General features: G+C 37.0%; 1 protein-coding gene across 5 annotated transcripts; it reads right to left on the reverse strand.

The window, feature by feature from the left end:
• Positions 1-21,822, reverse strand: KMT5B (lysine methyltransferase 5B). Of its 5 annotated transcripts, none has more exons than XM_027703510.1 (9): positions 21,508-21,822; positions 20,528-20,675; positions 10,415-10,580; positions 9,093-9,202; positions 7,059-7,225; positions 6,392-6,411; positions 6,073-6,209; positions 4,159-4,346; positions 1-2,823 (listed from the first exon to the last, which is right to left on the reverse strand). In XM_027703510.1, exons 1-9 carry the CDS (start codon positions 21,659-21,661, stop codon positions 1,358-1,360), a joined length of 2,556 nt encoding a protein of 851 aa, XP_027559311.1. In that variant the 5' UTR covers positions 21,662-21,822; the 3' UTR covers positions 1-1,357. The 5 variants fall into 5 exon arrangements, with proteins under 5 accessions (XP_027559311.1, XP_027559303.1, XP_027559328.1 ...); XM_027703502.1 differs by having other exon boundaries at positions 4,150-4,346; XM_027703527.1 differs by lacking the exons at positions 10,415-10,580; positions 21,508-21,822 and having other exon boundaries at positions 4,150-4,346; positions 20,528-20,637.
• Between the last annotated feature and the right edge of the window lie 18 nt (positions 21,823-21,840).

Genomic DNA, 21,840 nt, shown 5'->3' on the forward strand with positions numbered 1-21,840 from the left:
GTTTCCTAACATTCTTTTATTAAAAACCAAAGAGCCAAAGATTGCCCTGATGCTCTTCATTGTTATAAAGCAGACTCTGAAGTATTACGTGAACTACGTATGAGCAAAGAACTCCAACTGATGCAGAGTTTAAAACTAGGTTTACAGTTTCCTATTTTATTGGCATGGATGTATTTCTAAACTTAAAAACCCTTCTGGCAAGTTATCTCAATTTCATATGACAAAATTTCTCACAACACACAAATATTTACAACATATACATATTTTTTCAGTCTTTTACAACTGGTTCTTAAAAGACAAACAATTTATAGGTTACCACAGAACAAAAGCTGTGACTTAGTTGTTTTTAATTTGATAAAACTATCATAAGTTAAAGTGAATAGATTTTCTTTAAATTCCTTGTAGCATTTTACAAGTGCAACAGAAAAATATGAAGAACCAATTTAGGATAGCTGCAGTTCATTGGATAAATGTTGCCCGTCGTAATCACATTATTTCACAGCAAATTCTTGAAAAAATAAGCACCAATCATTCTTGCAAAGAACAATTTTATCTAAAAGTATTGAAAAGTGTTAAATACAAGGTGTTTAATTTACGTAACAAGCAATAAATACACCATATCCAAACTTTTATTCTGCATACTGCTACCCTTGTACATATAATGTACTAAAAAGTCAGCAAATTGTCAACACCTTTTCATATTTTTTTTCTCTTTTTTAAAGAAATCAATTTGACTTCCAACCAACGGTTTGCTACTATAACAAAGGCCACAAACAGTACGTCTGGGACAGCATACAGTGTTAAAACTGACAAACTCCAAGGGGGGAAAAAACCATCTAGCAAATAAATTGGAAAGCTGTAGATCATTGCTGGTGATATTAACATATACTAGAAAACCTTAATATGCTGCTACTATGATTTTGTAAATTGTTTAGTCAAATAGTGTAAGAGCAAACTAACGCTCTTACCAATCAAAAATAATTCTGTAGCCACACTGTATTCTCATTGTCCTGCATGGAAAGATCTGATGCAATTTCATAACTTTGCTTGAGCCTTTATTTTACAACAGAGCATTACCTCTAACTCGGAATTGCACATAAGAAGGCTATTAAAAAGTACAATAAAAATCTGCACAAATCAGACTTAAGAAGAGTCAGGATGCTGTACACTTTCTACAATATTACGTTGACAGGTGAATAAAGAAGTGCTGCCACTAAGTTTTTCAGAAAGTTCTTTAGTTGAGGAATAATCAAATGGAATTTTTGTTGTTTTTTTTTAATTATTATTATTTTTTTTATTTTATTTTTTATATATTTTTTTTAAAAATGACATCCAGGTCAGTTTAAGACCTATAAGCTTATGCATTGAGCCTTAAAGACTGATCTTCTCTCCTCCTGGAAGAAATATCAATATCTATTGAATCCTTGCCAACAATAAGCCTTAATCTCTTCGCTGGAGGAAGAGGAATAAAGTCATCAAACTCATCATCATAATCATCTTCCTCTTCATCGTCCTCTTCTGATGAAGATTCATCTGCTGTTTCCTCTTCATAGTGACCATAATCATCTACTTCCATTCGTGACTCCAAAAGGGACAGAGTTTCACTACAACACATACCATTTTCATGAAGGTCCTCAGGGTATGTCCCTCTGTTTTCTTCCTCTCGTTTTAGTTGTATTTTTAATTTTGTTGAACTATTGCCTGATCCTGAGTTAAACCCATTATTTAGCTTTGCTACATATAAGTTATTATCTTTTTCATGGTCTTTACTTAATTTGATGCTTATTTTTGAAGAATTCATTCCATCGCTTTCTTGATCATTTGTCTTGCTACTGCTATCATGGCGCCTACGAAGAGTCAGTTTAGGGATCCCAGAGCTATTTTCAAGGATAAGTTGTGCATCATACCTTGTGATTCGTCTTTTCTTTTTACTTTTTGCAGTTCTAAAGCTGTCTTTTGCTTTAAAATTGTCAGTTGTTACAGAGCAGCCACCAGATCCAGGGATGCAGTCTTTAAAGCCAACAGGTGTGTCCACCACATTATTCCTCTCTTCAAGTTCTGAATGAGAACTAATCAAATCTGGTACTTTGTCTTTCACAGCTGTGTTGTGCATAGTATCAATTTCCTCTGTTTTTGAAGATGTTTTCACAAGCTTTCCTTGTCGAGATTTCTTTTTTGATGTGCCTGCATCATTTTTCTGGCACCTCCCCTCCCCTTTATGTGATGGTCCATGAGCCACCTCGTTTTCGTTTCCCGCATGAGACTGCTGCTCTACAATGTCCGATTGTGTTCCAGTCAAATTATTCTTATAGCTATCCAACGTATTTGGTTCAAGCTTTGTGTCAGAGGTCTCCTTCAAACTCATCCTCGTTCTCATCGACCTCCTTGTTATGTATGTGCAGGGTGGAATATCACCATGCTCATGAGCACCTTTCACAGAATTCAGTTTATGTTCTCTCGCTGCGTGCCTCGTTAAGCATCCGCTAGAGACTGCAACTTTGACTGGTCCCTCCAATTCTTTATCCTTTTTAATGGGCAAGTTTTTATACAAAACTACTTTAGGCTCTTTGAGAACTAAATTTCCCATTTCAAGCTTTCTAGAAGCATTCTTTTGCTCTGGCCTTTTGCACTGATTTCTCAACTTTATCTTTGAAAGTAAAGGCTTTGCAGGCTTTTTCAGTCTCTTTGGTACCCTGGAATTATTTATATGAGTTAGTTTAGATGAGGTAGAATTTGATGATGCTGGAATTCTTGATATAGACTGTCTGGTTAACGTTCTATTTTTGCTGTTCTTTTTTACGCCAATTGAAGATTTTCTGTTAGCTGCAAAAGAAGAAATTAGTTCTGTTATGACACTTCTTTATCCTGAATTTCCCACTCCCAAATACTGTAGTTATTTCATTTATTTGGAACATTTCAAGAAAATCCATGAAATAGGACAGACAGTATGCAGTAAGGAATGAGACTGCTTAACTTGCAACTCAAGACATGAAAGGAATTGCCAAATGAGCCAAAAGTACAACTACATTGCAGATAAACTTTCGCTCACCAACCAAGTTTGGTTTTTACTGAATTTTTTCTTCTACCAATTTAAAAAAAAAAAATCTATTTGATATTATCCACAGTTTTTACTGAGTATTATTCCAGCAAAATCTGAGGGTCAGCATGCTTCAGTATTAACTCTGGGATTTTTTCCTCAAGAGGAAGATAAAAACCCCAAACACCTTAACTAATGTAATGGTTTCAGTTTCAGGTATCACTTAACTGTGGCAAGTAAGAAGACCTTCCTCTGCTCAAAAGACGTGCAACTCTAAATCCGGGTAATTAGAGACTATAAAACCTTTTCGGGAAATGTTTTGAGGTGGGTTTTTTTTTGTGTGTGTGTGTTTTGTTTTTGTTTTCTTTTGTTTATTTAATATCACGGCAGCAAACAGGAAAGAACTGGCACCATAATATTTTATGTGGCTCCAAACTTTACTAGTTAAGTCAAAGTTTAAATTATTTACATTTTGCCCATACTGAGGGTGGTGAGGGTGGGAAAGGGAGGAAAGCAAGTAAATGATACTCACTACTCCATCAAGGGAAGTTTTGCAGGAACATTACAAACAAAAATCCCTTCCAATTTCTTCTGAAATTACTAACTGTGTGCACTTTCACTTCAGAATAGGTACCTGACCTATCAATTCTGAATGTGGAGAGGGAAGAGCAGCCCAATTTAAACAATCTCTAAAAGAAATGACTATTTCTTTAATAATCTCTACTAAGAGTATTTATTTAACAATTGTTTTCCTACAGAACATAGATAATTCCAACTATGTAAGTTTCCTTTCCTAAACCATACTACTGCCTGTGGTAGTTTACCTTATTTTGAAATACAGACATTAGTGACAAGACATTAAGTGTTTACACTTTATATTTAGTTTTGATATAAATAAAACAAAACAATAACATGCCACCTATGGTTCTTGAAACACTTGTTGAAAGCCATGAATTTGCTATTTAAATTGCCTTCAGATTCCTCAATAAATTACAGTTTTAATGACCAGTATCTGAGAACATCTCAACACTAAGAGAGGAATTCCATCACAGTGAAAGTTTTCCATGTTTTTATGAAACCTTTAATGTCTCCAAGCTTTTCCCTTTACTTACTTGCATTACCTTTTTCCTGAGTGGTATCTGCATCAGTGTTAGAGCTGACAGACTGGCTGTCTGAATTCTTGCTGCTGTCACCCAACTTTTTAAGCCTGTTCAATCGTTTGTCTGTTTCTCTCAGTCCATATTTACTATTAATCACAGGAGTAGGTGCTGGTAATCCCACTCTTGATTTAAAAGCACCAGTTCCACGTCTACAAAGAAAAAGAGGACACAAAGTATTAATAAATCTCAACGTAAACTTACAGCTTTGTTTCGTATACAGTAGTTTGAATCCCAGGAATATCTGGATAAATGATACCAAGAGCCACTGAATTGGTTCGCATTTTGTAGGTTGTTTTGTCTTCTGACATGTCATCTTTGGTGCCTACATGTCTCAGTTGGCCAGCATGAACAGCAGGCTCACCTAGAAAGAGTACATGGACAAAAGCAAATCTTCCTGGGGATGACTTTTGGAAGCTTGAAAAAAAAATGTACAGCAACAAATTTCCCACTGCTCCAAACATACCCACAGTTTCTTAGAAGTCTAACATTTTAACATTACAAATTAACACCCTTTACAGCACAGTCAAAATTGAGTCACTTAAATATGATTTTTTTTGTGGTGTACAAAGCGACAGTTGCCTCATCTGTCTTGAACAAGGAAAAATGAGTCCTTACTAACTTCTCTAAAACAAAATCTTTCATATTTGATTGCTGTAACATAGCCTTGTGACTGAAATGCAAATTCCTAAAGCTAGAATTACCCAAACATTAGCTTTGAAAAATAATACTTTCATACACTTAAAATACAAAAATGACAAGGTAATGCAAATGTTCAGACACGTAAAACTAGTTTGCCCTCAAAAAGAAAGCACATCTGTAAAACACTGAAATCAACTATCATGGTGCCCATTTATTCAACACTGAACAGTCCCCAGGACTGAAGTACATTTTTACTAGCATCTCTTGAGACGAAGTCTGAGATTGTACCCTTCATTTGGAATGATCCACCAACATCACGTGAGCTTGGAGGCCCTTACCAGAAGGTTTTCCCTTGATTTGCAAGATTTGTTAGTGACCAAACTAGCCAGTAAAAATGAAAGTAAGATTACTGAACTATTTATATGTAGGTGCACTATGCTATTGTCAATATGACAAATTCTCATTGGTCATATTCTCAAAATGACCAATATTTTGTCCTTTGTAGGGTTTTTCTTTCTACAGTTAGATCCAACAATAGCAGAACTGTTAAGAGTTCCGTGCGATTCCTCTTGGAACTGGATGAAGCTCTCTCAAATGATGCTGAACCTGTCTGCTCACAGTGAGCAGAAGTTTCAGTGTGGCAAAAACCAACTAAGAAATTCTTTCAACTGATTTTGTGAAGAAAGCAGATTGGGACAGCACAGGTGAAAACCAAATATAACAACTCTGCTGCTATTGTGTGATGCACAGATATAGGGGAATACTGTCCAAACTAGGAGATCTTTACAAATACACAAACTCCCAAATTCTAATGGCATTTGGTGAAAAACTGCCTTGCCCATTCCCAGCAGAAGAGAACTTCAGGTCAACATATAAAAATGAAATTTGCTTTTGCTAGTGCAAAAAGGAGCAAATGTCAGGGAACAGTTGACAATGGTATTGTAGAAGCTGTATCTGTTTTTCCTTCCAATTCTACTTTATTCAGTACAAATATTTGTAAGAATCTACACTTATGATTTGATCCACTTTGTCTCATGTTGGGCTATCTCCAGAAAAAGAGAATCAAAAGAAATGCAGAGTTCTCAGGCATCATGACCATTCTGTAACAACATAGAAAAATCATTACAGCAAATACCTAGAAAGCAATTATTTTGTGTCCAAAAATCTGAGTACTCATAATCAATGACTTCCAGTTTCACAAAATATATGATGAAACCTATTTACATCAATGTATACCTTTCACAGGTGTAACATTCGCAGTATTCATTATTTTCTCCAAAAAACCCATCTCCATAGTAACAAGAGATTTCTTCTCCAGGTTCAATATCTCTTAGAGCTTTCACGCATGCCGTATCTCTGCCCGTTGATACAAACTGGGGAAGGAGATGACAGGAAGGGAAAAGCACAAAATAAGGTTAATCATTAGGGCTGTAGAGTATCTGAGTAAGAAATAAAAGTAAAACAGTCAGGGAAGAAAAGTTGTAGGGATAAAGAAAAACAAAACAAAACAAAAAAGCAGGGTGCTTTATTTATATACTTTTAATTTCTTGCTTACCTTACAGTTAGGTCTGCAATCTGAAAAAGGTCCAAAAGATAAAGTCAATTAACTGTGGATAAGACCTGAAACATGAATAGTTGTAGATATCTAAAGTAAGGATTCACTCTGACTTTAATAACTGTAGAATCTCAACTAAATATTGGGAGCTAAGTTAGTATTGCACAAAATCATACATCAAAAGGTACCTGTTTTGACATAGTTGGGTTTCTGAGCTCTTCCCTATTCTACCACAAATGTTCAGTTTCCCTCCTCTTTAGGGTGAACAGATTTATCTTAAGTCCTACCTGCTTTTCCCTGAATCGCTAAACTTCTGTGTAAAATGTTAAAGAGGCATAAGAAGTTTACTTAAGAAAGATGTTACTGTTGACTAAGTTCACAAAGAACTCAAGGTAACCCACAATATGCCCCACTAATTTAGCTGCCAGTTCCAACATCGATTTCAAGTAAGAAGGCATCACTTCCTAGAGCCTTCTGGGAGCTTCCCAGTTCACAGGTGATCAGCTCTGGCTGGGAAAATCCCAACAGGATTTTGTCCTACAGTAATACCATATGTCAGATTCAGACATTTTTCTCCAAGTTCTTGTGTTATTCAGCTCACATATAATAACGCTTCCGAGTAGAATTACTTATGCCCTTTAACATGCTTCCTATATTTACTACTCACCATGATTGATAAATGCAGCAGGACCAAGCCACAGTTGTGCACAGTTTTTTCGTGTGGAATACATGACGCTGAAGTCATTTTCCCCATGTCTCAGCAGCATGTTTTCTTCCATTTCTGATAGTTCAGCAATGCAGCCCACAAGTAATTCTATTTTATCATTTCGTTTCCTTTAGCGCAAAGAGGAGCAGAAATAAGAATACATGTGTCAAAATTACAAAATAATTTCACAAAAAGAAAAGTTGCAAAACACTTCTTGTTATTGATGAACCATTCCACAACCCCTATAAGCCTCACATTTTAATTCACTGAGAGACAGGATATTAGGCTGAATAACTTTTTTCCAGACTCGAAATAGATGTTCTTATGCTACTATATAGAATCAATTAATCAAATCTGACGTCAGTAACAATTATGACCATTGTTCCTACAATTTCCTGAGACTGCAGGCAAGAAATTGTAAGAGTTGATTACTTCAGCTTCTACAGTTGTTAAAACCAAAAGCGAGATCTTTTCATTTGTGTACACTCCCTCCTCATCAACACTTAAAATATTTTGACTTCCTACAGCTGCTCCTGCTTGGCGTTTCCTATGCTTCTTCCTGTGGCCAGGAAAACCCAGCATAATAAAAATGCTTACAACTCCATGGCTTCTTAAATGAGGCCCAGTATTGACTCGAACAAAGGCCAGAATTCAAGCAAGATGTTTTCCTCTCTCATGAGCAGATCTTCAGCATGAAGCTGTTAGTTGAAATAGAATGAGGAAGAGGGAAGGACGCACACCAACAAAAATCCACAAATCCAGGAAGCCTTGGTGTGCAGGCAGCCCATCTGCCGTCATGAAGAGAGCAGAGCAGAGGCACTGACTGCTCAGCCCAGGAAGAAGCACACCACTTCTGCTCCCCTGCATGGGCACTGTTTCCACTGCTCCTCAGAGTAGCCATTCCATATTTTGGCCAGATTACTCTGACACAGATGAATATGGAGATACTAAACATACATGAAGGACACACACTAGAAGCCAAGTCTTTCAAGTGCAGAAGTCTCCTCTGACAGAGAATGCTGAGAACTCTATCAGGTTTGAGTCTCAATAGTTTTCCAGATATCAAGAGGGTTAACAAGCAACTTTCCTGTCTTCCTTGCTCTCAGGCCACTCAAGATTTGAGCATGGAAAGTTAACTTGTTTCCAACACATCTACATACAAAACTTCAAGAATCAGCCAAGGGGTGAATTCAAACAAAAAAATCACCAACCAGTATTTTTTTTGGGTTATATCCTGATTGTGGAACTTTCAACTACGGTCATGAAGAGTTAGAAACTAGCCTCAGCCTACTTAAAGATTACTTGACAACACGTGGAGGTTGTGTTGCTGCCAGCCCAGTGTCCAGTCATTCCATCCTAGCCCACACATAACAGCATTTTGTCACCTCAGATGTGCTGGTGTGAATGTGTACTGCCACTAAGCAAAGCTAACATAATTTGTGTGTGAGTTTATTTTAAAATCTGAATTAACTTGGAATCTACTGGTGTTGCCATGCATACGCTTATAATGAAACTCAGATGTTCCAAAACGAGATGCAGAAATACAATGGGGTTCCAACTTTGTGTTTCCAGGACAGATTTATCTTGGACAATCAAAATATGCAAATAACACCCCTGTTTCACAAAGGCGAAAAACTCATTTCCCCCACAATAATTTGCTGCAAATCCACCGTAATGTCATGTTTCTCACAGGAGGCCAACAACTCACGACTAGAGGAAAACAATTATCTGACTGAAAACAAGATTAAAAAAAAAACTTGTATAATGAACACTATATGGATATGCCCAAATATATAAAGGAATGTCTTCCAGAGGCAGGTATCCTGTGTTAAGTACTTAGCAAAAACACACACAAAATTCAATTTGCAAGTAACAATACAGAACTGTATTTCATGGGTTGCAGTTTTAGTTCTACATCACACTTTTTAATATCTTTTTTAGAGTCTTTCAAAATAATTGACAGAAACAGAATGCAACAGTAAACGCATTTCTTACCATTCTTTCGTTGCAACAATTTTGGCTCCATTTTGCTCTGAAGAATACCGATTACAAGGCAGGATCTCAAACCCACTGTCAGTTGCAAACATTCGTAAATAAATAAATACCTGCAATGAAAAAAACAGTACTTTCCTGTTACAAGCAAAACAAAAGCAGTGAGGAACTTCTTATATAAATAGTGAAAGTCAGTGAATTGCACAAAAACACAAAATGGATATTGCAATGGGATACTGTCTGTTGAAATGCATCTCTGTACATTTTAGCTATACACATTATGTTGATCTTATTTCTTCACAATGACTTGCAGGAATCCTCACGTGGGTAATGTGACTATCCAAAGAGTTTAAGAAAATTAAAGATGCCCTGAATGGTACAAAATTGGACCAACCAATGAAATTGGATAATTTTTTTCCTTAAACTCACTGAATAGTTGCATTCAAGTAATCTCAGATCTTTAAGAACCACAGAGATCTAAAAATCTACAGGAACCCATGTTATTATTTGAAGTCCTGAAAATAAGATATTACTTCCATGACAAATTTAGATAATGAATTCAGGGACTGCTGGATCAATTTTTTTCAGATGAAATGTGGTTGTATTACTCAAAAAGCATTTGACAAAGCAGAGTTTTTTTCTGCTAATTTTTTTCTACACTACTAGATTTGGTGCACTCTAAAGTAGGCCAAATTCCTTTTGATTGTATCTGGAAACAATAGACTCATTCCTGAAGAAGTTTCTTTTTTTTTCTAAAGTTAAAAAAAAAAAAAAGATTATTTTCTTGCTTTGAACTTTGAGAATTAACAACTTTTATGCTACGTACAAAATGGATTTGGGGTATGGCAAGTGGAGGAAGAGGAACAACACTCCCACATAAAGCCCCTATATCCAAAACAACTGAGGTATTTTGAGGTAACAAGGTTCCTCCCTTTTCCTTTACCTTCCTTTGTCACCCAATTTGATTTAAAATAGCTGTAAGTAAAAAAAAAAAAAAAACCAAACAAAACAACAAACCCAACTAAAAAACAAAAATGAAAAAAACCCCACCAAACCACAAAACAAACAATAAAGGGGAAAAAAACCCACCTTCCTTTTTACATGTCTATTAATAAATGGCACTGAAAGTTAACAAAAAAAAATAAAAGTGAGGGTGTGTCTAGTTGGCTTTAAAAAACAAAGGAAGTTTCTGATAAAAAACAATCAAACAATTAACATGTAACGGAGCAATTGATTGCTTTACTACTGCTACATTCCTAAAAAATTTTTATGTTTTCTTAGCCTTTCAACATCTGAAAAAGCACATTAATTACAAATACACCTACATGTTCCTTGAACAACCTTTCCTGCATTTTGTTCTTGTTAAGAAAATAGTGCCGGGCCCAGTCACCTGACGTCAAGGACTTGAAGGCTTTTTCTAAGTGCTCATCTTTCTTAAAACGTTCAATCACCTCTTTTAGTTCTTCTTGCCTTCCTTTAATAGGTCGAAATCTGAAATAAAGAATAAAGCTGTTCCAGTCCACTGTCAATCATTCTCAATTCTTCCTCACAGTTACTCACAGTACAGAGTTTTTTGCTAGTCATATCAATATTTAACTCCTAGCATAAAGAGACTGACCATCAGGTACTCAAATCACAGGTCTTCATTTCCTGAGGAAGGGGTGGAAGTACGGCAAAGCTAAGCATACTACCTGGAACCTTTAAAATGCATGATTTATTTACAAAACAAATCTCTGATAAGGTTAACCAATGCACAATAATATTTCCCTGTTTTCAGCACCTGTTATTTAGAACAAAGCAGCTAAAGAACTATTATAATAAAAGTGTTACTTTTTTAGTAATAGTATAACTTTAGTTAACAAATTTATTATCATTCAGAGTGGTTGTGCAAAAGAATTCTGCAAATAAACTGGATGCTGTTAAGTTTCCTAGTTAACATTGGTATTAGGGGATCTGTGCACAGTACTTGCTTTTGTAACTGGGCTGTGTGTATGCGGGTATATGCAATTTTAAATTTAAGCCCTCTACAACATCACATGCCACACGATTTTTTTTAAATAGGGAGTAAACAATTAGGCAGTGCAACAAAAAGACTGAGTAAGAAATCTCAAAACAGAAAAAACACACAACTATCTTGAGTGATTTCAAATCAAGTTCTGCAAACCCAAAGCACTATTATATTGACAAATTCACTACACAGGTTTATGTGGAATGCAAACTTAATATGTGCATTCATACTAAACACACCTCTAAATGGCTACAGAAGAAGTATCTATAAGACACGGCAGAGCTACTACACCCGTGGAAGATTAAGGTTCCACAAGGTAGTGCAGTTGTAAGAATTTTTTCCCCCAAACACTGGCTACAGGAAACAGGTAGCTGAAAAATCATGGACAGGTAAAATATGAAAATGAACCCCTGTACATTAGCAGAGAATTCCACCTTCTTCCCAAAGCTTGAGATTTAATAGAAACTGCCCTTCACATATTCAACAGTAAAAAAAACAGGTAACAGAAGAAAACTGCATGACTGCCAGAAGCAGAAGCTCCATTTTGAGCTGCAAAACCACCAAGAGAAAGCAGCACTTAATTAGAGATTATGTCAAATCTCTATAAATTGACTGAGCACATACCCATATATGCTCTGCTTTGGGACAGAGGTTGTGTGTGTGTACTTTTAAGTGTATGACACACCCCAGGGGACTCTTCACAAAGATAAAAATTTTCTAGGGTCATGAGAAATGGTTTTCTGCAGATTTTTTTACAATTTGTATGTTTTGCATACACAACGTATGACAGAAGAGCTAAACAAACTAACAGCTTTTGAGTAAATCTGTAAGACTAAATCCTGTTACTTGCTGCTTGACGTGCATTACCACGCTGATTTTATTTCCTCTTACTTACCAAATGAAGTTGGTATTGGACGACAAAAGTAAACAAGGGGAAATAAATTATTGAAGTTGGTGGAAGGAAACCTCATCAACTTCCTCACTGATACCGTTTTTTAAATTACCACATAAATTGGTTTATTCTTATCTTAGAATGCTGAATGTTGCCAGTAACTTCTTTTCAAATGACCAAGTAAGAGTTGCTGCTTCTATGCAATTTGTGTGAAGGAAACAAAATACCTTAAGTGTTAACTCTCAATTTTATTTCACCTTTTAAGATGCTAAGAATCTAATAAGAAATAACTAACAATGATGAGGATTCAATTTCCTTCATTAGAAGGAAAGTGCTGTATTTATGTTCCTGATACAATAAAGACAGACCTCCTAACAGCAGTATCACTTTCAGCAGGTTATCAGCGTTCCATGCTACTGCTTTTATAAATCTTCTCTGCATTCTCCATCAGAAAAACTTCCTTGTAATATAATGACTAAGCAACCTTTGAGACACTTTTGAACACAGCAAAATTTATCAGTATAAACTTGTGAGTTTTCAGAGAACACAGCACAGTAAGGAGTTCTGAGCAGACAGGTAAGTTTTCTTCTGGCTGGGATATAACAACAAAACGGGAGTCAGTTAAGAAACAGATGCTTGCTTAGAACTGTGGCATGCATCATGTCAAGAAGTTTCCAATCAAGTTCTTCATTAAGGAATATACTTATCCCATCCCCCCAAAAAGCTAACTGCCTAACAAGTTGCTGAGACTGTATCATGGAAGAAAACTCTCTACAGATGACATGATCATCAGTACTTTTGTTCTGCAGCACACTAAAGTCTCCCTCAACTTGCCAGTCACACACAGAAGTATCTCTATTCTCCCAAAACCAGAAAGACTTCTCCCAGATTTGATAATCATAACTCACAGAGCTTCCTCGTACATCAAGGGAATGTGAAGTCATATAGCCTGAACTGAACCTAACTAGTTTCAGAATATGACCTGCTGTCATTTTTAGTTTTAATCAGAAACAGTTTTTCCAGTAAGGAAACTTATACCAGGAGAAGCAGAAGTAGAATATGCACAAACATGAGAGTTAACATTTTGCTTACACCTTTATCTGCAAACATTACATGAGGGAAAAAAGCCACAGGATTTACAGCTAAAATTGGTCTTCAGCTATGCCTGTTCTTGCCGGGCTACATGAATGACTGCCCTCTCCCTTACACTATATATTACATGTTGAAATGCACCATTTTTTTTAGCTATGTGACCTGCAGGAGCAAAGACAGGTAGAAAAGCCACCACATTCAAAACTGCATTAGCACCTCAGACAGGCAATGTATGTGCTGATAGACATAATCACACTTGTTTATCATCAAGGAACTTGGTACAGGTTAGCTAAAGAAAACAGTATCCCAAGTCAACTACCAGTGGGAAGAAAGCGACCCCAACTGAAACCCCAGTGGGAAAAAAAAAATAAAGAGAAAAAAATAAACAGGGCAGATGCCAAGCTTGACAGTGGTTCTGAAGACCTACAAAAAAAGAATCAACACCCTACATTTTCTAGCAATTAGAAGCACATTGTACAGCCCCAAAGTGATGTTCATATTTCAGGTTTCTAACAACCTCCCATTCTCAGAGACTGAGTCAACATCTACATGACCAGCCACCTTAGGTAGCTCGGAACCTGGCCTCAACCCTTGAAAAGTCACCCACATACCTCCATGGATGACATTCAGTAGGTGTTTCTTTGGGTTCCTGTCTCAGGCATTCTACACTGCTGGTGGCATTCCTTTAAATGATTAGCAGAAACTCAAGTTACACCATTTCAAAGAAGTAGAATAGTTAGTGTATGCTGAAGTCTTGAAAAGGCCAAAAAGGTGGCTGGAAACAAGAAGGGGGTGAAGAGACTGTACAACCCCCCAAACATTATAAGGTCAGATGAATGCTGCACTGTATGTTAGGCATTTCAAACAGGAACTGAGTTTTTTAAACAACATGACTCTCTGCACCCAAGGGTTCAAAAATCAATACCAAGGGACCTTCTGCAGCACCTCTATCAAAATGTTGCACTTACAAGGTGACAAAACAGAGAAAATGAGATAAGCAGGAATTCAAACAAGCAAAAAGTATCCACAAATACATGGGAAGATGCTGGAAAACAACATGATGCACAACATTTCACTTCAATGGTTCCCAAATCAGGTGAAACAGAATGACACTGTACACCCTCAGCTTGAGTCAGTGAGTTGTTCAAAGCTCAACAGCGTATGTAAACTGCACTGAGAGCATATAAAGTTTACAAGCAAATTCAGAATACTGCAGTCCAGACTCCTCATGAAAGCTTCAGTCTTTCACAGGTGTATCTCTATACATACTTTAAAAGATACCTCTTGATTTGAGACACTGAAGAAGACAAGAAAGCCTAGAAGTCCAGTGTTCTTTAAGAATTTGAGGGTCTGCTGGTAGATACCTCACTTGTCCCAGGATTATAATTTTTTATCTATATTATATATAGACTATGTAACTATATTATCATAGTTTCTTTATTAGTCCTTCGCAACCAAAAAGCCAATTGGTTTTGAGAAGCAATCTTACATCCCACCATTTTGGTGTTACAGGGCTTCCACATTTACACATGACAATAAACCTCCCAAAACCTATAAACCTGATGGAAGAGTCTACACAGCTGTTTTTGAGCTCCACCACAAAGAGAGCCTGAAAAGGCCCCACAGCAAAATGTATACATACAAAATGAGCCAAAGAAACTGGCTTTTAAATATCAGTAAAACAGGAGACTAGTTCAAAGAAGAGAGAGAGAGTACAAGGAAACCAACTGAACAAACCAGCCAATCCAGTCTCTAAACCGCTTTAAATGGTTAAAATGAGAATTGTTTATGCAGACTTCTCCTGGTTTGCTTCTTTATGGTTTGCTCCTGTGAACAGTACCTTTATTAAGTTCCATCAGGGAAGATGAACAAGACACTTTAGTGTTTGAATCTGCTCACATGCACAGATTCCTTGAGCCACCCTACCAACAACTTCAGGGGTCAGGTCTTATGGAACATGAAATCTTCTGCAAAATAGCCTGTTGTTAAAAGTAAGCTAAGAATGAAAAACCCAGCTATGACACTATCTTTAAAGAAATAATAATAGCCCTTCTTCCTCACAAGTTGCAGAACAGAAACTTTTCACACTTCCCTAGAAAATACTTGTTTTTCCCTAGTCGACAAGATCCAACAAAACTGTGGCTATTGCAGTTTCAAAATCAGACAGAAGATGATCTTATCCCAACTAAGGGCAAACTGATGTGGTCTCAATAAGGAAGACATAGGAAAACTGGCTTGGGGAAGCAAAGCTCTTTCTCTCTCAAGTTTCTCTTACCTCGGGAGTACTTAAAGACTCTTGAAACTCCAAGGTATAAAGCCAAAGGTCAGTGAGATGCTTGCCTATAAAGGAAGTTAAAGGAGAGTTTCTGGTAAGTTCAGAAGCACAGCACCTTGCTCAGTCTCAGCCACTGAGAGGAGTGAGTTTGAACAAAAAGGATAAACTGATCCTGAAGGAGATCCGGAGTGAAACTCCACAAAGCATAGGAGTGCACGATAAAGAGCTATACTTCCAAACCCGCTTCTTAATTTCTGACTAGGGAACATCAAGACAAGTGAATTTATCAAAATATATCACCCAATTAGCCTCTTAACAACAGGGACCTTGTCTGGATGATGTTTCTATTTACGTGGCTGTGGAAAGACAGCAAGTTACTATTCACGCAGTAGCAGAGATTGAGCACAAAAGCTAAACTGCAAGCCTGTTAAGCATTCAAGACAGCACAACAAGACTTGAAAATCATCTATTTAAAATAAGTGTAAACAACTAAATTTAATTAACATATATTTTGGCTTCCTTCCTGCTCAACCCTGCAGTATGAGTATTTTTTTCCTCCCTCAAAGCTGATTGTATCAGTTATGATCAACTTTTTCTGCCTTTAATCACCACTACTTCCATATGGGACCTCACGTTCTTTAAAGGCTAAATTTCAAACGAGCATTCTTAATGAAGAAAGTAATCTACGTTACTTAAATTTCTTGAACACTAAACACACACCAGGTCTGATCAAAACTCCAATACAGCCTAGGGTAGAAGTAAAGAAAATTCTTTATATAATATCATTCTCCTTAATAAGAAATACTTTTTAAAAATAAATATGGAGGATGCAAACCCCTCGTCCCCAACACTCTCCCCCATTCCTATTCTGACACTCTACATGGTAAATTCAATTTAGCAGTTACCATGTCTACTGGATGCAAGCCACTCCATCTTTTGGAGATGTAACAATTTTTATTGAAGCTATAAGTAAAACTAAAAAAAATGTAAAAGTAAGGTGGTGGGTGTTGGTTTGAAGGGCAGGGCATCATTTGGTTGTTTAGGGTGTTTGGCAAATGTTGGTTTCAACAAAGCAGTTGGTTCCAACAAAACAGTTGGTTCCAACATAATCACTGTGTGATTACACACAGCGAAGGAAGACAACCAGAAGCAAGACTTTACTGAATTAAGTTATCAGTAAAAATAATCTAAAAAACCCAGATAAAGTAGATTTTACACAAAGTCAAACAAAAAATAATTTTGCAAAGTACACAGACATTGAGGTCTGAAAAATGTAAAAGCTTCAGTGTGAAACAGGTTGTCACCACATAAGAGCTCTGTACCTCTAACCCAGCATCTCCATAGCACCACAACACTGAAGTTGAACTATACAGCCACAATATCTTATTTAGCAGAAGTCACATAACTTTTTCAACCTCCAAACCCCATTCAAGATGAAGTTAATAAGACTAATTATTATACTGAAATGAGCTGAAGAGTGCAGAAGAGATTCAGTACAGACCCTTAAATGCAAGTGATATGGAACTGCTTTGTCTTTTCTGTCTTTGTTGCTCAACGATGACTCTAAGGGACAAAGCGTGGCGTACCCTGTCAAGTTCAGGAATGACTGTTTATACCAAAGTCAGAGACTGCTCCTGATGCAGTGTTGAGAAACAGCTGCTTCCTGTACATCATCCCTGAGCACTTTATGTTTGCAGTGGGAAATATGGAAATTCTCAAAGCTTGGTCCTTTCGTCCCGTGTTATCGGACACCACCACCCACACCACACACCAGTTTGTAATGTCACAAAAAGCAGCAATAGGGAGGTAAAAAACACCCTTAGATTCTCCTAGAACAGACCACAATGTATTTGACTTCCTAAATCACTTGCAAACTTAGAAATACATTGGAACTGCTCTCAGTATTCCCTAGCATGATGCTGGTGCTTTAGGGAACCAAGAAACAATACTGACTGTTAACAGCAGCAGTATGATCAGAAGTCTGGTTTAAGGTTTAAATGCTAACACTTCATATGTGAGACAGTAAGGAGCAGATTAGCCATTAAGTCATGCAATTTCAAGATTCAGTGCTCAGCCTAGGGAAAAGCATCTGAAAATAAGAGATGGTAAAACAGGCGAGAATTCACTTTGCTTTTTACAAGTGTCAGTTTTAATCTCTAGTGTTTGACAACTTTCAACCTAGGATGTATAGCTTGCAAAATGAGTTTTGTTTTCAACACAAAACCAGCCAAACAAGGGCTGATATAACAGGATTTGTACAAGAAGCAACAAAACCTCTTAGAACAGCTATAGTTGACAAGAACATACTTCCTAAGATATGGCATTTCTTCTATTAACTGCTAGCCTGCTATTCTGTGGAGATAAGAGCTACCAATTGGATGAAAGAATGACAACTCAGCATGTAAAGAGCATTGGAAGCTCTGAAAAAAAACCTGCTTCCTCTTAGAAATCTAAGACAATGAAAAAAATTACTTTTGGGTACAGCCACTGAAGACATTTCCAGAGCTACATGTTATGCTGTCCATCAAATCCCTGGTGACAAGAAGACATTTCAGAGGAACATTAGACAAACACTTTGGGGGATTCAATTGTAATCTTTCGAGAACTAGTCTTCAGCTCTTTCAGACACTCCTGACTTGACAGCTTCCAGAGCTAATAGCCCAATTCCCAAGATGGAGAGCATTCAGGAACTACAGGACTTCATTTTTATGCCCCCCCCAAAAAAACTCACCAAAACCCCAAAAATCCCCACAAAACAACAAGTAAAATAACAATCAAGTTCTTGTCACCATCATACCAGATCACTAATTCATTATAAAGAAGATGAAGTATAAAGATATTTCAACAGCAATCTAGATACTTTACTAAAAGGTTTTTTTCCTCTAATCAATATACTCTGGACAAATCAAGTTCACAAACTCTTCAACTAGAAGAATTAATGAAGCAGAAAAAGTGCTTGTAGAGAAAACACTCATACAGAGGAACACAGACTTGGCTCGCAGAGGTAAGATGAAGTACAACTTCATTAAGTAGTCATCAACTTATCCTGGGCTGCTACTTGCAAAAATACAAACCTCTTCTGTGTTTCCAACAGCATAGCAGAATGGTGGCACAGGCACTTTCACAAATCAGAACAAGGGAACATGAAATACTTGCTTGCCACCATAAATGGCTGTTTTATTTTAAGCACCCCTCAATAAAAAACTATGTAACTAATATGACTCCATCCCACTAAAGCATAAGATGCCCAAACATAAGCTGTAAATCTTTATTTCTACTACATTGTAGTATTTGGGTACTGGCATCTGGCATTTTGGAAACAGTCTAGCTTTTTCACACTTGCTTTCCCCCCACCTTCCCTCAAAGCCATGAAAACAACAATAAATCTTAGGAGCTCTAGAAAGACTACAGTTTACTTGATGGAAGGAAGATAATCTAAGCATCACAGCTACAGTAACAAGCAGATGTCATCACCGCACCAAAAAGATAAACAGGAACTATGCTGATGCCTCTATTTTAATTCATTACAACAACAGAAACTCTCTCAATAGGACAAGAAAGAGGCAAGCAGATGTGCTTCTAGTAGGAGTTGTAAGCCTCACCTAAGTATTTCCCATACTGCTCCAAGACTATTAACTACTCTCCTTGAAGACTGCCTGTAACTGTTCTCCAAGTCTGAGAAAGGAAGAAACAGAGGATGATGGTCTTTGTGTGGCCTTTTGGCTCAAAATAGTAATTAAAGAAGTATTTTAGGTGTTGACATCATATCAACATAAACCACCGTTTATGACAGTAGCTTCTCCAACTATTAAACAATGAATACATCATTCCCTTTGCAAAAAGCGTAAGAATTAACTACCTGTGTGTAATCTGTAGACTATCGTTCATGCAAGAAAACAAAAAAGTCCTTTGAGCATATATATTTAGCTTGATTAACTGATCAGAATACAAAGACACTTCAAACTAAACTGTAAAAATATCTACCTGGACACTAGGCACAATGTGATACTGTAACCAATAGCATGGAGGGAATAGGAAGAATTCAAACATTCCTCTTAAAGGTGGATGTTGCACTCTCTAGCAAAAAAGAAAAATCTCTTTGGAGTAAGTCTTTGCATTTATTAGGACCAGACAGCTGAAATTTCATGTGCAACCCATGCTGTCAGGTTATAACAGCAAGCACTTGTGTAACATGACAACACCAATTAATCTAAAAGTCATTTTTGAAGCAATCGGTTTGTTGCATACACACACAAAATCTGCTTAAGTGGCACTGTGGTTATGTGACTGTGCTGCACAGGTAAACTGTCCTTCTTTAAAAATAGTCACAGCAATAGTTTGAAGAGCTGAGCAGTCTGTTTCCCAAGATGTCCTGCCTTGAAACCCTAGCTCTTATTACTGCACACTAATAAGCACCTGATTCCAGTCCTCAGAAACTTTAATTTATATATAGCTTTTCCATTAAGCTATCAATGCAGATCTTGCATGCAAACAAGAGCTTAGTAGTGATCTATAGAACATACTTATCATCAGTAGTACACCTGTAAGAGAGGGAGAAGCATGAACAACTAAACCCTGAGACCACCACATGAATTTACACCAGAAATATTCAGACAGATGTGTAACAGTGCAAAAGTGTGTGAAATTCTGGTAAGCAAGTTTCCAGTTGGCACATAAATTTATCTTATACATACAGACATGTCTGAGTAGCAATTCCTTTAGCATGGGTCTGCAAGAACTTCGAATCAAGTGGCACCAACACTGAACTGCTCCGGAACTACATCTTCCTTGTGATGTTGTAAAGAGTAAGAAGGGGGGGGGAAAGGCATCCAGGCATACGAAATAAACAGAGAAGTCACCAAACACTGGCTTCTCTCTCTGAAGCATTTCAAATGACTAGTGGTTTATATTATGATTAATTAACTGTTTCAGCCAGGAAATGGTGCCAAGTAGCAACCTGCCCTACAGCACAGATACATGAGGCCACTGCAAAGACCTACGATGGAGCACTGTGAGAGTGCGCATCTGTAGTGCTGAGTTCCAGTCTCACATGCAACACCATTTTAAAGGCAGAAGCTACTCACAAATTGGCATTTTTTCGCTTTCTTAAACATGCAAGAAATTCCAACTAAGAAGACAAATTCTTTTCTAGAAATATAAAGACAAGTTACCTAGTATTCATTTTGTGTGTCTGAAAACCTAAATAGGGATCAAGAACCAAACTAGTCGCTAGGTCATCATTTTCACAGAGCTCCTTGGCAGACATTCCAGAGGAAGGCACATAACGACTTTGACCCTCAAATCCTGAAGCACCGCTACCTGTGAACAAGAGAGCATAAATTAGGTATCATCTCAGGGACATTATAAAGCCCAGCAACATTTGGGGACAGACAACCACAGGTTGGAGGCAAAAAATATAAAACAACTAAGGAAGATGATGAAATACCTGAAGCAGAGGCACAGTTAATTTTTCCCTCTTGCTTTTGTTCATTTAGGTAGTAGCCAATGAAGAAAGTATTTTAGAATGTTATTTTATGGGTTTGTTTAATTTTGGTTTCCTTCTCTCTTTCCTTCCCCAACTACAAGCATCTTTCCAGAATACACAGTTCAGTCATGCCTACCTCTAAAATTTCTGACCTATAAACATGATGAAGACATGAAATTTCAAACCTGACTTTCCCAAGATCTGAATAAAGGACTTAGGACTTTGAATTTGTGTTAAGTCCTTCATCCCAGATCAACAGCAAAAATAAACCCCCATATTCCTTAAAACCATTTCACAGTGATATCAATGCATGTGACTTCATTAAAAAATGGCGTTTCCTTCTACAAGTGCATTCACCAAAAGTTGGGCTAGTACTTCAAATTATGTTATCCACTTCAAATCACACTTGTTTTTACTTAGGGCCAACCATGTATCTTATAATTATACGAGTTCAAAATTAATTTACACCCAGTTATTCTTACTTAACTTTTAAACTGATCTGAAGGGAGTTAACACATCCAAAAAATACAAACATAATTAATACTTGTGATGTTAGCTCCATGCTGACTGCAGACCTCCCTGATGAATTAAGATAAGACAGAAGTATGACTTGCAAACTGATTAATTTATCACATACAGCACTAAGCAGCATAAACATGTACATACATCTGCTTGATCTTCTCTCGACCCCGTTTTTGCCTGTCTTTGGATTCTCCTTTCCCGCATGCTGCAATTTGGTCTGTGCGTGGTCATTAGACGACTTGCTTCCACTTCTCCTGCCATTTACCACCATGTTCTTGGATTCTCCCAGCCACTTCATACCCACAGACAATCTGACTCAGTTGCATTTAGTCACTTTTCAAAAGGCTTGGAGAAGTGGATGAATAAATTCAGTTCCAATTCCTACTGGAAGTAAAACAAACACGATTAGAACTTACTGGGAAACTGTTTCCAAGACACAGATTTTAACAAAAACAATAATACCCCATAATAATAATA

This window comes from Neopelma chrysocephalum, unplaced genomic scaffold (assembly GCF_003984885.1).
Source record: "Neopelma chrysocephalum unplaced genomic scaffold, ASM398488v2 Primary Assembly neopelma1_24, whole genome shotgun sequence".
Taxonomy (NCBI): domain Eukaryota; kingdom Metazoa; phylum Chordata; class Aves; order Passeriformes; family Pipridae; genus Neopelma; species Neopelma chrysocephalum.